Here is a 15708-nt window from a genome sequence, read left to right on the forward strand (position 1 = left end):
GATTCATAAATTTGACGAGTTATATTTAGTGACCCGGTCATACATTAAGCTTTCTGAGAAAACAATAATTTAACAACGCATTGTCCTGTTTTTCATATCCAAGTTAAAACTTTTTCCGTCACTGTATGTTCAAGAAAATTCACCGTATTTCCATCTACATAATTAGAGAAAGTCAGTAAACATAATGCTGATTTTCAGACCCTAAACAAGATCTTCTTGAGATTCAGCTACAGCTCAATGGACAGGACGTTCATAATGAGCCAGGATTTGAAGTTCATAGGTTCTGAAATTGTCACAGAACCAATAATTCGTCTTAGTTACTGGGTTCGCAATTAAATATTTATACATATTTAATGAATTTCATAACATAAATTCAATATTTAAGAAAAAGTCATTCGATTCGGCAAAATTTCGCACCTAATAGGCTAGCTACGACATTTTGCCCTGTATTCAATTAGAAAAGAAATCCCAAGGCGAGTATCACACGTTGCCAAAATGTACAGTCCTCAGCAAACTATACAACCCAGCAATATGGACACTGAAATCAGATTGCTGCATAAGTTCGCTTCTGGGCCTTGTATACACCGCCCGTCACAGTTTGGAAGCTGGTTATGCTTGGTGTCGTTGATAAAGAGAATAATCTTATCCTTTGAGAATAGTAAAAATTAGACAGCGTAAAATTAGAACATCAAAATGGGACTAAATTGGTCCTAGTTACTTTCGGGCAGAGTGGAAGAAGTGGGAATTCTCGAACCAGAAAAGGATACGAAGTGTTTGACTCAAAAGATGTTAAAACCTTTTTGAACAAATCAATCAAAGATAAAGGGGTAAATCGTAGCTGAAGATAATAATTTCTAGAATAACAATAGGTAAAGAGAAGAGAGTTGCAGAGTTTCTTTTCATTCAAGATTAGTAAGTTTCCAGAGTATTCCTCTCTCTTACAAGGTTTTTTGTAACCCTTCCGAATTGTAAGAAACAAAATACAAGGAATATTCGGCGGAATATTTTTAATGTCCTCTAATGGGCTTACACTACTACAAGAGTCGTACAGTCTCTTCTTTCGCCCTAGGATCGTCTACCTCGGGATGCCGATTTGAAGGTACCCGGTCGTTTGTCGTCGCCCTAGGATCGTCTACCTCGGAACGCCGATTTGAAGGTACCCGGTCGTTTGTCGTACTCGTCATAGCTCGTGGTCGGTCAAATTTGGACCCATACACGAAAGAGTACAGTTCGTTTGAAAAATTATGATCTGTCTATTTATCCGGTGTTTTAGATTTTTCAAAACCCCATGGGAATGCATGAGAAAAATGATATCTCACTCCTAAAGCCAATTAATCAAATTATTGTACCAGTGTGCTAGGATCAGATCAGCAGTTTACTTGCCGTTTGTTCATGAATTATAAACCATTTTATATTTGAACTGATTCACAACAATCCATGTAACAGTCGCATTGTATTTATCATCAATATCCAAGGAATTCATATAAAAATGGTATAAGCCAGCAACGTAAACTGAAAGTTAGATATAGTATTTGTGTTTAACCAAAAATCTTAGTCTTTGGTCAAAGCTTTAGAAATATAGAGAAATTCGGGTTACTGATAATTTAGAGACGAAAATAATAAAAGACTTTTGAGAATAATAAGTAATTTTGTATTTCAGTGTAATCTCAATAATATTTCTTGTTTTTACAGATGTTGAGTCCTTCTCCTTTTATAGTTGATTCTAGGAGAAGATGTAATGTCTTTGTCTTAACGAGACAATTATGAGCAATAAATGACATTTAAAAGAAACGTTACACAATCATTTCTGTTTAATTCAGATTCTCTTACGTATTTGATATTTAATGTTGTATTTAGACTCTTTTACGTCATCAGATTCGTATCTTCAACTTCTTCCGATCTTTGATCTTTAAATGACTCGAATAGGTACGAGACTCGTACCTATTTTAGTAACGGTCCACACCTATGTTGCTTTCTTTTCCCCATATCTGTTGTCGCCCGTGCCTCTTGGCTATTTATTGCGTTTTGACCAGTCCACGTGTCATGACACGTCATCTTCAATATTTAGACTCAGTTTTTTCCCAATACAGATAGTCCCCCCCACTTTTTATTTATTTATCAATTAAATATTTGGGAAGTGGATCTTCACGAAAAAGGAATTTTCGCCGTAATTAATGCTATGTCAGTACTGACGCTTCAATTGTCTTTTCTATTTAATGTTCTGCACACGTGTCACCTTCTGATATGTATGTAATTCTACAGCCTTTTTCCAAGGCTTCTTCATCCTCTCTATTTACGAAGTGATAATTGCCTTTATTATAGGCTTTCCATCATTACGCTTCTTTGTTTGACGGTCGCTGTTATACACATATTTAACCTTTTTTTCCTTTGTCTTCTTCTTCATAAACCCTTAACAAATACTTTACTCTTTACTTTTGTTCCTTTCTCCTTTAGTTCATCATTTCTCTGCAATGGCATCTCCGAATCCTAACCCTAAGAGAATCCCAATTCTTGATAGCTTCCCCAACGCCCCTGTAAGACATAGAAGGGGTAGAGGTGGCAGGCTTCGTAGCCTAGGATCCGTTCGTGGTGGTTCCTCTGGTTCCATTACTCCTTCTTCTAGTTTTAGCACTATTTCTAGAGGTTTTATCACTAAGAAATCCTCTTCTAAAGGTAAAGAACTTTCTGAGCCTCTTCAAGAGCCTTGAGTTGAGGAAATAGTACCCAATGACTTGTCCTTTGAGAATGATAGGAAATCTCTTCGTGATCAAGTTGTTAATTTAGAGAAAGCTGACATTTTTCCTTCTCTAATCACTGAACCTTTGATTTCTATTGTTCGAAAAGATTGCAACTGGAGAAGTGATCTTCGTATGGTGATCCCTAATCCAAACCAAAGAATATCTTTCTTTAGGATTGGATTTTCTTTTGTTTATACTTATCCCTTCACTTTAGGATTTAATTCTGCTATTGACCCGGTTATACTTGATTTCTGTCGCTTTTTCAAAATTTGCTTGGGATAAATTAGCCCCCCGGTATGGAGAGCAGTGGCTTGTTTGAGATATTTGTCTGTAAAAGCCAATGTTAGCTTTACCTTCCTCCACCTTATTCATCTTTACCACCCCAAATTATTCCGCCATGGGGTTTTTACTTTAACTGCAAGAAGTAAAAGGGTCTTGGTAAGCCCTGAAGATGACAAGGATCGTGGGCGGTACACTCGTTATGTCGTTGTTCGCACATTTGATTTGGTGGGTGAAACAAATATCCCCTTCCCTGAGAAGTGGAACTTTGCATGTAAGTTTTTTTTACTTACCGTACCTATCTTTAAGAATTTCAATTTCTTTTCTAATTTCGTCTCTTTTTGCTTTTCTATAGCAACTATGGGAGATGTGGAACCCGTTCCTAATTTCCGTGGTTGGGTAGATTCAATCTTGAAAGTCGTGCCTATGGAGGCAAGAACTTGGAAATCCATTTCCAATTTACATGGTTGGAAAGTAAAAACTCATGGTATGCATCCCTTTATGCTTTTTTTTTTTGTATGTTAAGTCCCTTCTTGTTTCTAACTTTTTTTTCATCCTTCTTTTTGTCAGGATTTGCTATTCGAGGAATGATAGCTGAAGTAGCTATTGCCCTTCGAGCCTCTTCTGGTACTTCACTCTCTTTGGAGAGAACTCAAGCTACACTATCAAAGAGGAAAGTTGTAGAAGAGGATTCTGAGAATGATGAAGATGAAGACACCTCTTTAATAGCTAGACCAAGAGTTAGGAGACACATCGTTTCCGAGGATGAAGCTGAAGTTACCGCTGTCCGTGCCTCTCTTACCGAACCTGTTCGCATTCCTTCTGATGATGAAACCACTACGAGGGACACCAATGAGTCTATTCAACGCCTCTTTGTTAGTGGTTTTGAAAGTGGAGAACTAGGTCCAGTTTTAGATGAAGTTCCTTTTTCTTCCTTTGTTCCTCCGTTGGTTTCAAGTGCTTCCTTTCCCATTCTATCTGTTCCTGCTCCATTATCTATTTCTGCTCCCTTGCTTGTCTCTTCTTCCTTACCTGCTTCGAGTCCTTCGACTCCTGTTATTTTCACTTCTTCTACCGCTCCTCCTTCTATAGCTCCCCCTCCCTCTGTTCAACATGCAGGGGAGGGTTCCAGTAGCAGAAGCTTGGCTATGAGGAGCGTTACACTTGAAGTTCCTGCTAATAACAGTCTTTTAAGGAAGTCTGGTGGAGCAGATGCCTGGCTTAGGCCTTTGATTGGAGATATTGAGAAGAAGAAGATGAGCAGTCACAGTTGCTTAACTCTGGTGAATGACATAGTTCATTCTACTTTGAAGGTATTTTTTTTTCTACTTACTAACAAGCTTTTTTTGTTTCTAAATTCTTACTTCTATGAGTTGTCTCTGTAGGCTAACCTCATTGGTACAGAATTGATGGGAAGAATTTACCTTCTGGATTAGAAAACTCGTGAGTCTGAAAAGTCTATCCACGAGGCTGAGGAAATATCCAAGAGAGCCCAGCTAGAAGCAGATAATTGGAAAGAGCAGTTTGAGAATGCTCAGGGAACCATATAAGAATTGCAAGAGAGTAGAAATCACCTGGAGCAGCAAAAGCGAAGTCTGACTTCTAAGCTAGCAGTTGCCAAAGCTTCATCAAGTCAATTTGAAAAAGACAAGGAGCGCCTTGAATGTTGCTTTTCAGAACAATTATCAAAGTCAAGTGAAGAAATCAGAGAACTTAAGGCACTCTTGGATAAGAAAGAAAAATATGTAGGAGAATTAGTGCAGAACTTGACTCAAGTTCAAGCTGATTTAAAGATCTCATCTGACAAAGTACATGCCTTAAAAAGTTCTCATGCCTCCCTTGAAGCTTCCCTTGATTCTCATTTAGCTGAACATCAAGTGTTAAAGAATGATCTTGCTATGTGGGAAAGGGAGTATGGACTTCTTGAGGAGAAGTTTGATTTAGAGGTGAGTTGGGCTTTCTTAAACTCTCGTCGTGATGCTTTATTGGAGGCCAGTCAAGAAAACTTTGACTTAGACTCAGAGTTGGCCAAAGTTTTAGAGACCATTGAAAGAACCCAACAATCATTTGACTTTCCATCTCCGGCAACTGAAGCTCCCGTGGCTAAGGACCCTGTAAATGACAAAGTCGTTGTTGTGGCAGTTGAAGTTGAAGGTGTTGCAATTCCAGCTCCCGAGGGTGAAATTTCTATGACTCAGTCTATGAAAGCTGAAACTTTCGTGACTCTTGCTCCCCTCATTGAACCTAACACTTCAAGCCCAACTGAAACCGCTCTTGTTGCTGCTTCTTCAGAAGTTGCCACTGTGCCTGTGGCTGTTTCTGAAAGTGAAATTAATAGTGCAACTTCTGATGTGTCAACCCCTTCAGTGACCAGTTAAATTTCCAGACTTTGTTTTTACTTTCTTTGTTGGATGATGGTTTTATCCCTTAGTTATTTTTTAAGGGATATTTTGGTGAAAGTCCCCAGTTATCATAATGGGGCACTTGTATAAACTTTTTGTTGACTAAGTTTCTACTTAGTCTTTTTAATTATATCAAGAAGTTTGTTAGTACTTCAATGTGTTCTATTCTTGCCTTTTCCTTATCTATTTAGGACTTATAGAATAGTTTAGCATTTTTATCCTTTGAAAATGCTTTATGATTCTTCTCATGACTTATTAACATGAGGTTTATAAAATATGGGCCCTTTTATATATATCGACACTTAATGAAAAAGACGTCTCAACTTCATAATGGTGTTACAATACGATGAAAGAAATAAGAATACACATGTTTTGTTTGAAACAACTTTGACAAGTTTTTATTCATGGACTTGGACAAGCTTTTGAATATTACATGTATTAAAATACATCTATAACTTTCTCGTAACTATTTTTCTTGTAACAAATTTTTACAAAATAAATATAAAATAAACAAGGTTTTTCCTCATAACTCGTTTCAGTGCATAGTCATGACCCTATCTTCATGTATTAAGAAGGGTTTGAGAGGTGACTCCGTTGTTCTCATGAGTTTGAGAGGTGACTCTGTTGTTCTCATGGGAAAAAATACTATGATGATATAAATCTCCCTTTGTTCTAATGGGAAAGAACACTATGATGATATAAATCTCCCTTTGTTCTAATGGGAAAGAACACTATGATGAATGCTGAAAACTCCATAACTTTTGCTCAACACTTGTCACTTTGTAGCTTGATTTTTCACTTAAATCTTGCTCAATCTTGTTCGACTTTCGTTCAATTTTTGTATTTGTTTTTTTTGCACGTATATGTGTATATGTAGTCCCCCAAGTGTTTGAGCGGTGAAGTATGAAGCCTCGAGCACTTGTTTGTTTCTCTCAATTTTGGTCCTTTTCCTGAAACAGAAAAATATACGGGACTCGGAGGTGCGATTAGAGATGAAAACTGTCTAACCCGTGTATATTTCCATCAGATTAATTTGTAACCCTGGGCTGTGAATTTTAGAATATTCCATTTTGCCGTGCAGGTCGTGACTCATCATTTGGCACGAGTTAGGGTTTTTGCCTTGCATCTAAAATCGTTAGTAAAAATTCAAAGAAAAATTCTAATACAGCGATACCTGATCGTAGGTACTTTCTCAAAAATAATATCGCTTTAGGTGGACAACATTCCAATGAAAGGGTAGAACCTTGCCATCCATTGTCTCCAACTCGTATGCTCCTTTTCTCGCAATGTCACGAACTCTGTAGGGTCCTTCCCATGTTGGACTTAGCTTTCCTGAATTAGCAGTTTTTGTAGATTGGAACACCTTTTTAAGTACGAAGTCCCCAATTTTAAAGAATCTGAGGCGTGCTTTCCTGTTATAATACCGTTCAATTACTTACTTTTGTGCTACCATCCTTATTAGTGCAACTTCTCTTCTTCCTTCGAGCAAATCAAGATTCACCCGCATCTCTTCATCATTTGATTCCTTCGTTGCTTGAACGTACCGTGTGCTCGGTTCTCCTATTTCAACTGGAATTAAAGCCTCCACAACATAAACAATTGAAAAGGGTGTTTCTCCCGTGCTTGTTTTTGTCGTTGTACGATAAGCCCATAATACTCTAGGTAATACCTCAGGCCAATTACCTTTTGAATCCTGTAACCTTTTCTTCAAATTGTTGATAATGACCTTGTTTGTGGATTCCGCTTGTCCATTACCCACTGGATGGTATGGCGTAGATGTTATCCTTTTAATTTGACAACTTTGAAAAAATTCAGTGATTTGAGTTCCTATGAATTGCGGACAATTGTCACACATGATTTCCTTTGGTGATCCAAAACGGCATATTATATTTCTCCAAATAAAGTCTTTAACTTCCTTCTCTCGTACCTGTTTAAATGCTCCTGCTTTTACCCATTTAGTAAAATAATCTGTAAGTACAAGTAGAAATTTCACCTAACCTTTTGCTTGTGGCAATGGTCCTACAATATTCATTCCCCATTTCATAAAGGGCCATGGGGCTATAACAGGGTGCAGTAGCTCAGCTGGTCTATGCATATTATTGCCGTATCTTTGCCATTTATCACACTTGGACACGAAACTGTTTGCTTCTTCTTCCATTTTAGGCCAATAATACCCTGCTCGAATCAGCGTTTTTACCAGCGACCTTCCTCCTGCGTGATTTCCACAATGTCCTTCATGTACTTCTCTCTTCACATATTCTATTTGGGAAGGTTCGAGACACCTTGCTAATGGCCCACCGAACATCTTTCGATAAGATTCCCTTGATGTAAACAGTAACGAGCAGCTTTTTGGTGAAGTGCATAAGCTTTTCTTTTGTCAGCAGGCACGGTTCCGCGCTGTAGAAAAGCAATAATTTCGTTTCTCCAATCCCATGTTAAATGATTAAAATTTACCTCGTTCTTATCAGGTTCGAGAACGTAATGAAATAAATGTACGACTGTAGCATTTGCGTTGTTTGCTACATCTGCTGCAGATGCGAGATTAGCTAAAGCATCTGCCTCCACATTCTCATCTCTTGGGATCTGCATTACTTTCCAAGTTTGGAATTGCTTTATTAGTTCTCGTACCTTTTCGAGATATTCTTGCATTCGTGTCTCCCTGGCTGTATAAGTCCCCAGCATTTGATTGACCACGAGTTGAGAATCACTCTTGATTATAATCTGTGTTATGCCGAGTTCTCGTGCCAATTCTAGACCTGCAATTACAGCCTCATACTCTACTTCATTGTTAGTTATAGAATGACATTTTATAGCCTATCTAATAGTCTCACCCGTAGGTGGTATGAGAACTACCCCTAGGCCTGCTCCTTTTATATTAGACGAACCATCAGTGAATAAAATCCAAGTCCCCGGGTTTGCACCATTAAAAACTTGTAATTCTTTTTCTGCTTCTAAATGCATCCCTTGGCTAAAATCAGCTACGAAATCGGCTAACACTTGAGATTTTATTGCAGTCCTAGGTTGATAAATGATTTTGTATTCACTTAATTCTATAGTCCATTTTGCTAACCTCCCTGACAATTCATGTTTATGCAAAATATTTCGTAATAGAAAAGCAGTAACTACAACAATGGGATGACATTGAAAACAAGGTCTTAATTTTTTAGATGCTATGATCAAAGTTAATGCTAACTTTTCTAGTTGTGGATATCGTGTTTCAGCATCTAATAAAGACTTGCTAACATAATAGATAGGATATTGTTTACCTTGGTCCTCACAGACTAAAACAGCACTTACCGCAACTTCTGACACGGCCAAATAGATGAGTAGCTTTTCTCCTTCTTTTGGTTTTGCCAATAGTGGTGGATTTGACAAGTAAGCTTTTAAATTTCTAAGGGCTTGTTGGCAATCTTCGTTCCATTCAAAATGATCTTGCTTTTTGAGTGCGGAGAAAAATTTAAAGCATTTTTCTGAAGATTTGGGAATAAATCTCCCCAAGGCCGCAATTCTTCCCGTTAGCCTTTGGACTTCTTTTTTACTTGTAAGGATATCAGGGATCTCCTCTATTGATTTGATCTGAGAAGGATTTACCTCAATACCACGGTTAGAAATAAGAAACCCCAAAAATTTGCTTGAGGCAACCCCAAATGCACATTTCTCTGGATTGAGTTTCATATTAAATTTTCGTAAAATTTCAAATGTAACAGATAAATGAGAAATATGATCACGAGAATGTTGGGTTTTGACGAGCATATCGTCTATATATACCTCCATGGTTTTTCCTAAATGTTCTTGGAACATTTTGGTGACCAACCTTTGATAGGTTACTCCAACATTTTTGAGACCAAAGGGCATTACTTTATAACAGTAAGTCCCCCTGTCTATGATGAAAGAAGTTTTTTCTTCATCACTGGGGTCCATTTTAATTTGGTTGTACCCCGAATATGCATCTAAAAACTCAAAATTTCATGTCCTGCAGTTGCATCAATTAACTGATCTATATGCGGTAGAGGGAAAGAATCTTTTGGGCAGGCTTTGTTAAGATCTGGATAATCCACACAAACCTGCCAGTTACCGTTTTTCTTAGGTACAACAACTGTGTTTGCTAACCAATTAGGATACTTTACCTCGCGTATTGACCCAATTTTTAATAGCTTTTGAACCTCATCTTGAATCACCTGATTTTTGAAAGCTCATTGCTTTCTTTTTCTTTTGCTTTACTGGTGTGAAGGATGGGTCTTCATTTAGTTTGTGAGTCACCACATCCGGTGGTATCCCTGTCATATCAGCATGGGACCAAGCAAAACAGTCCACGTTAGCTTTTAAAAATTCAATCAACATACCTCGCATGTCTGAGCTTAAATTGGCTCCAACATAAACCTTCCGTTCAGGTCATTGCTCAAATAATATCACAGCCTCGAGCTCTTCAATTGTTGTTTTGATATCTTCATTCTCTTCAGGTTCCTGAATTGTATCAGGTCTCGAGTCTAAATCTTTCTTTTCTTGTTCGATTGAGGTTTGATCCTTGATACCTTCAACTGTTTCCTGTAATTGCTATTTTTCTTTATTTACGGTGCTCGTATCTGTTACAACGTTGATACTTCTGGCTGTCTGTTAATCCCCACGAATTTGGCAAATTCCCCACGGTGAGGGGAATTTAATAACTTGATGTAGAGTTGATGGGACAACATCTATATCATGAATCCAAGGTCTCCCTACGATCATATTATAAGTCATTTCCATATCTACTACCTGAAATTTAGTTTCTTTAACAACAGCTGCAGCAAAAGTTGTTAGAATTACCTCTCCTTTTGTTACCACACTTGAATTGTCGAACCCGGATAGGGTATGCGCCTTAGGTATCATTTTGTCTTCAGCTTGCATTTCACGTAATACCCTTAATAGTACAATATTCACAGAACTTCCTGGATCAATCAAAACTCGTTTACATTAGTATCATATACAAGTAAAGATATTACCAGTGCGTCGTTATGTGGGGTCATTATTCCTTCGGTATCTGCATCATTGAAAGAAATACTTTCATTTTCTAAAACCTGTCGTACCCGCTTCCTGTGTGTTATCGTTACTTTAGAAACCTTGTTGGAAGCCGTATAAGTTACACCGTGAATATCTTCACCCCCACTTATAACATTCACGGTTCTCTTGGGTGAAGGGGGTTTTGGTGGCTCCTACCTATTTTTCATATAGGCTTGCTTACCTTTCTCACTAAATAACTCAGTGAGATACCCTTGTTTCAATAGATGATCCACTTCACTTTGTAAGAATCTACATTCTGAAGTTTTGTGCCCGTGATCATTGTGGAATTCGCACCAATGGTCTGGATTGCGTCTATTTGGATTTGACTGCATCTCTTTTGGCCATCGTACCTTATCTCCCATGCTCCTCAAAACAGCTACAAGCTCGGAGGTAGTGACATTAAAGTTATATCCGCCGAACCTTGCCTTTAAACTACTGTCATTATCACGTGACTCTTGTCTGTTTCGGTCATTTCTGAACCTTGATGAAGAACCAGATTCCCTGTTCCTCGATTTTTGATCATATCATTGACTATCCTACTTTGATCGTGAGTCTTTCCCTGTAGGTCCCATATATGGATCGTACCTGTTTTTACCTGATCTTTTTTCGGTTTCTGATCTCGTGGAATTGCTCCCCTCTTCATGACGAAACTGAGGTACGGTATCTTACTCAATTCGCAACTTCGTACTATACCTGTTATAAACGTCATTCCACGTGGTTGCAGGAAACTCTCGAAGGCTTTCTTTAAGTCTTCTCGTGGTTTCTGAGCTTTTGTCATTTAAGTTGCTTGCAAAAGCTATTGCAGCCCAGTTATCAGGTACACGAGGTAAAGTCATTCTTTCACGTTGGAATCTATCAACAAAATCCTTGAGCAACTCGGAATACCCTTGCTTGATTTTGAAAATATCCTCCATTCTTTTCTCAACTTTTTGAGCTCTCGAGTGTGCTTTAATAAAAGAATCTGCAAGCTCAGCAAAAGAATTAATAGAATTTTTGGGTAAAAGAGAATACCAGGTTAATGCACCCTTAGTGAGTGTTTCTCCAAATTTCTTGACCAGTACTGATTCAATTTCTTGTTTGGTCAAGTCATTGCCTTTCACGCCTGTTGTAAATGCAGTTACGTGATCACGTGGGTCTGTTGTGCCATCATATTTCGAGATGTCTGGCATTTTGAACTTTTTAGGGATTGGAAGGGGAGCAGCACTTGGTTTCCAAGGTTGTTGTGAGTATTTATCCACATCCACTCCTTTAATTATAGGGGGAACTCCAGGGATTTGCTCAATGCGCTCATTTTGTTCCTTAAGCTGTTTCTGCAAAGTTAATACTAAATTTTGCAAATGAGAATTATTTGAATTACCTGGTTCATATTCCTGTGGTTCACTGGGGGTTCCTCCATTTCCAGAATTAATAAGGCCAGAACGAGGATTCTCCAATGTATTATTATTAGGTGTAGATGTGGGTGGTGCAACAGGTAATCGACTAACTAAAGCCTGAAAGGCTTTGTTAACCCGTACATCAACTACTTTTTGTAAAGCTTCATCCACCCCTTCAAAATGTTCAGATTGCTCTTGTTGATCAGCACGAGATTTAGGAGCGGGAGTGCCTTCACGAGATTGACGTGGTGAATTGTGAGGGGAGGGAACCACGTCGATGTTCTGTAAATCTCCTTGATTTTGATGGATTTGATTTTCATGGTTTCCCAAGGTGTTTTCACTATTATTGTTGTTTGACATGATGATAACAACGGCTGGAATATAGCTTAAAAGAGAAGATTATCAGATTCCCGGTAACGGAACCAATGTGTTTAACCAAAAATCTGAGTATTTGGTCAAAGCTTTAGAAATATAGAGAAATTCGGGTTACTAATAATCTAGAGACGAAAATAATAAAAGACTTTTGAGAATAATAAGTAATTTTGTATTTCAATGTAATCCCAATAATATTTCTTGTTTTTACAGATGTTGAGTCCTTCTCCTTTTATAGTTGATTCTAGGAGAAGATGTAATGCCTTTGTCTGAACGAGACAATTATGAGCAATAAATGACATTTAAAAGAAACGTTACACAATCATTTCTATTTAATTCAGATTCTCTGACGTATTTGATATTTAATGTTGTATTTAGACTCTTTTACGTCATCAGATTCGTATCTTCAACTTCTTCTGATCTTTGATCTTTAAATGACTCGAATAGGTACGAGACTCGTACCTATTTTAGTAACGGTCCACACCTATGTTGCTTTCTTTTCCCCATATCTGTTGTCGCCCGTGCCTCTTGGCCATTTATTGCGTTTTGACCAGTCCACGTGTCATGACACGTCATCTTCAATATTCAGACTCAGTTTTTTCCCAATACAATTTGAAAATTAATTTCTTAAGATAACCGCCCAAGGTATTAGATTCCAGGAAAAGGAAATTGAGCAAACTGTTGAAAGGTGGAAAGCAACCAACATTTATCATTTCCTTGTGCTAAATAAAAGAGCAAGTACAAAAATAAGCAAGAGCATAAAATCAAAATTGCTGTAGCTGTAAGAATATTAGAAAAAAAATGATTACTGGAAGCTGAAGAGAATTAAACACACATTAGCTAAGACATTTTACTCAGCGACTGAACTAAATTATACTGTGGTTGATTGTCCACACTTTACAGTTTTGTCCCATCAATAAATCAGGCGAACAAACCTAAAGATAGCTGGTAGGAACTATTCCTTATTGGGCTTGTCCACTGTAGTACTGATATCGCGGTTTGAAGAAATAGCAACCTCCTTAGTTGCTCTCTCTTCCTCTTTGTTATCATCCTTCACTGCTAATAGTATAAGAGCTATCAGTAATGGAAAACTAATAGTGGTTAGCGCCCAATTCGCGATAAGCTGGTTTAGGAATGTCACGTTACGTGAATCAACTTGCCAAGCAACGGCTCCTCCTGCACTTTGTATTCCTTTATAGAAGCCAGTATACCTGTGAATGCAGATAACGAATCCAATTTTAACCAATACATTGTGTTCCTTGTAACTTTTAAGCATTGACTAATGAATTTGTAGTATAAGTACATGAAAATTTACCTGCTGAGAATCTCAGAATCATCTGCCAATGCTCCTATGACCCAATAAACCATGCTCTGAAACATGGCATCAAGTAATCCATAACTAAAATACAAGACGAATGGACCTGCAAATTTAGAACCATCCTTGAAATCCAGTAATACTATGTGATCAGGTACATCTTCACGGGAATATTTAAGTTGTTTCGCGAGTCCTCCACCCCAAATTGCTGTTGAAAGCAGGCCAACAATAATAATACCAACCAATCCTCTAGCTCTCCTGCTCTTAAAACTATAGTCCATTATAGACCCGATGAACACTGAACCGATCATCTGTGCACCCCAATAAAACACATTGTTCAAACCCCTAGTCCTCAAATTGAACAATACCCCGTTAACATTATTGAACTGATAAGTATAGAAAAAGTTACTGGCAACCGAAGCTGGAACCATCAACAACATTTTCCAATTCCCAAACAGTTTGAGTATTTGCAACAATTCAACAGACACACTGGAGTACTTAATATTAGTACACTTCGAACCATCGTTCCTAATAACCTTACTAGGATGCAAAATTGCTAAAGAAAGAAAGGTTCCAATTGCCATGAAAATCATGAATCCAATATAAGTACCATCATTAACAGAGGCCGCGGTAGTCCTATTATAATTCGATACAAAAGGAATAAGTCCGCCAATAACACCACCCATGTTAAAAATACTCCAAAACATAGAGATATAAGTACCTTTCCTATCATGTGGCGGATACGACGTCATAATAGCTCCCTGAGCAGCCCACAAAAGGCCCGCGCCAATACCAAGAAGCCCGCCAGCAACTACGACGAAAGCCTGATGTTTATGGTGATTGTAGTAGAGAAATGATCCCGCGTACAATATATAAGTCGAACACCCAACAAATAGTGTTTTTTGAGGACCTAATATGTTGTAAATGCCACCACCCAAAATTCCAAAAATGGCGAAAGTTGTGTACAGAGCAGTGTTAGCGTTGTTAGCCGCTGTGTGGTCTACTTGACCACCACCACCCATTCCAGAGAGGGCATTAAACATCCCTGGACAACAAAAACACACCAATCCAATTAAACCAACCTGAACCAGTGGTGAATTATACCTGAAAATTGAATAATTTGGAGGTGAATTAGGTAACCCTTTTCCAGTTTCTTCATCTCCGTAAGAACCCATAACGCTACTGTCTCGGAACTCGGATTACACGGATCAAATATAAGGAAAAATGGGAGTATCGAATCTGGGAATTTATAGGTATAATAGAACAGTGGTGGAATTAAATTGGGAACTTTGAAAGCAAGGATTGGATGAATATGAATTAAAGACTGGTTGTTTTGTTGACAATAAGTTTAAGATTCTCTTTTTATAGAGTGTCGTTTGCAGGTGTTTTTAAAAATTAAATTCACAACTGGGCCTCGGGACGACTGCATCGCTGACAATTGGATAAAATTGGTAAAATCGGTGCCTCATTGGCTACATAGGTAATTACGAGTAATTTAACGTTTTATTACAAATGATCTCCAATGATTACGCCTCGTTTGATTCCGATGTTTTACGATTGAATATTCATTACTAATACACTTTTTAGCTTTTGTCGATGAGTACCTAGTTTGTCGCTGAATATAACGTTACGATATGTCACTTTCGTTCGTAGTTATCCTCCGGAGTTGTAGGTAAAGTGCAGATTCTGCCGATATTTATCTTGTTAACAGGCAACAATTCAAAAGGGTTTTCTGGCAAAAAGAAGATTAGATAGCAATGATTTGTAAATGGTCAAAGGTTTGTATTTTTTTAAGGTTATTTAAGGCAGGCCTGCCTATGTGCATTCTGCTCGTGGATTAGGTACCAACTATTTTTTATTTTATTTTTTATGAAAACAACTTTGAAGAAAGAGTTTATGTAAATATTGTAAGTTATTTGATTCCTCACGCTATTCATTGTCAACCAGAAAACAAAGAAAAAGAAAGTGGGGACAAGTGATAATGAAATTCCTTGAAGCAGAATATTGAGTGCTATGTGGATAATAAGGTTACAAAACGAGTGAGAGAGAACGAACACATTTTTATGTTCGCTACCTAGTTAAGATTAAAAGGAATTTTAAAAGTTCCTCATAATTACAATTTTCAGCTCCTTTAATCAAATATATTTTTTAAATTATTACACAGGGGAAGAGTATAAGATCCGAATTTTGTA

At 37.7% G+C, this 15708-nt stretch overlaps 2 protein-coding genes across 2 annotated transcripts; one reads left to right on the top strand and one right to left on the bottom strand.

Moving 5' to 3' along the window:
- The first annotated feature begins 2471 nt into the window (after positions 1-2471).
- Positions 2472-5395, top strand: LOC138888193 (chitinase-like protein PB1E7.04c). Its single transcript, XM_070170010.1, has 4 exons — positions 2472-2673; positions 3588-4330; positions 4601-4896; positions 5014-5395. Exons 1-4 carry the CDS (start codon positions 2472-2474, stop codon positions 5393-5395), a joined length of 1623 nt encoding a protein of 540 aa, XP_070026111.1.
- Positions 5396-12890: 7495 nt separating this feature from the next.
- LOC104233715 (UNC93-like protein 1) lies at positions 12891-14851 on the bottom strand. Its single transcript, XM_009787153.2, has 2 exons — positions 13517-14851; positions 12891-13412 (listed from the first exon to the last, which is right to left on the bottom strand). The coding sequence occupies exons 1-2, from the start codon at positions 14689-14691 to the stop codon at positions 13157-13159; spliced, it is 1431 nt and encodes a 476-aa protein (XP_009785455.1). The 5' UTR covers positions 14692-14851; the 3' UTR covers positions 12891-13156.
- Positions 14852-15708: the final 857 nt, after the last annotated feature.

This window comes from Nicotiana sylvestris, chromosome 3, assembly GCF_000393655.2.
Source record: "Nicotiana sylvestris chromosome 3, ASM39365v2, whole genome shotgun sequence".
In the NCBI taxonomy this organism is placed as follows: domain Eukaryota; kingdom Viridiplantae; phylum Streptophyta; class Magnoliopsida; order Solanales; family Solanaceae; genus Nicotiana; species Nicotiana sylvestris.

What these genes read in the sequence shown, in the direction of transcription:
- LOC138888193 (XM_070170010.1), top strand. Translation starts at nt 2,472, where the DNA reads ATGGCATCTCCGAATCCTAACCCTAAGAGAATCCCAATTCTTGATAGC. An exon ending in TAGTTCATTCTACTTTGAAG is followed by an intron (nt 4,331 to 4,600) that starts GTATTTTTTTTT and finishes CACCTGGAGCAG; the next exon opens with CAAAAGCGAAGTCTGACTTC. An exon ending in CATTTAGCTGAACATCAAGT is followed by an intron (nt 4,897 to 5,013) that starts GTTAAAGAATGA and finishes ATTGGAGGCCAG; the next exon opens with TCAAGAAAACTTTGACTTAG.
- LOC104233715 (XM_009787153.2), bottom strand. Translation starts at nt 14,691, where the DNA reads ATGGGTTCTTACGGAGATGAAGAAACTGGAAAAGGGTTACCTAATTCA. An exon ending in GATTCTGAGATTCTCAGCAG is followed by an intron (nt 13,413 to 13,516) that starts GTAAATTTTCAT and finishes CTGCATTCACAG; the next exon opens with GTATACTGGCTTCTATAAAG.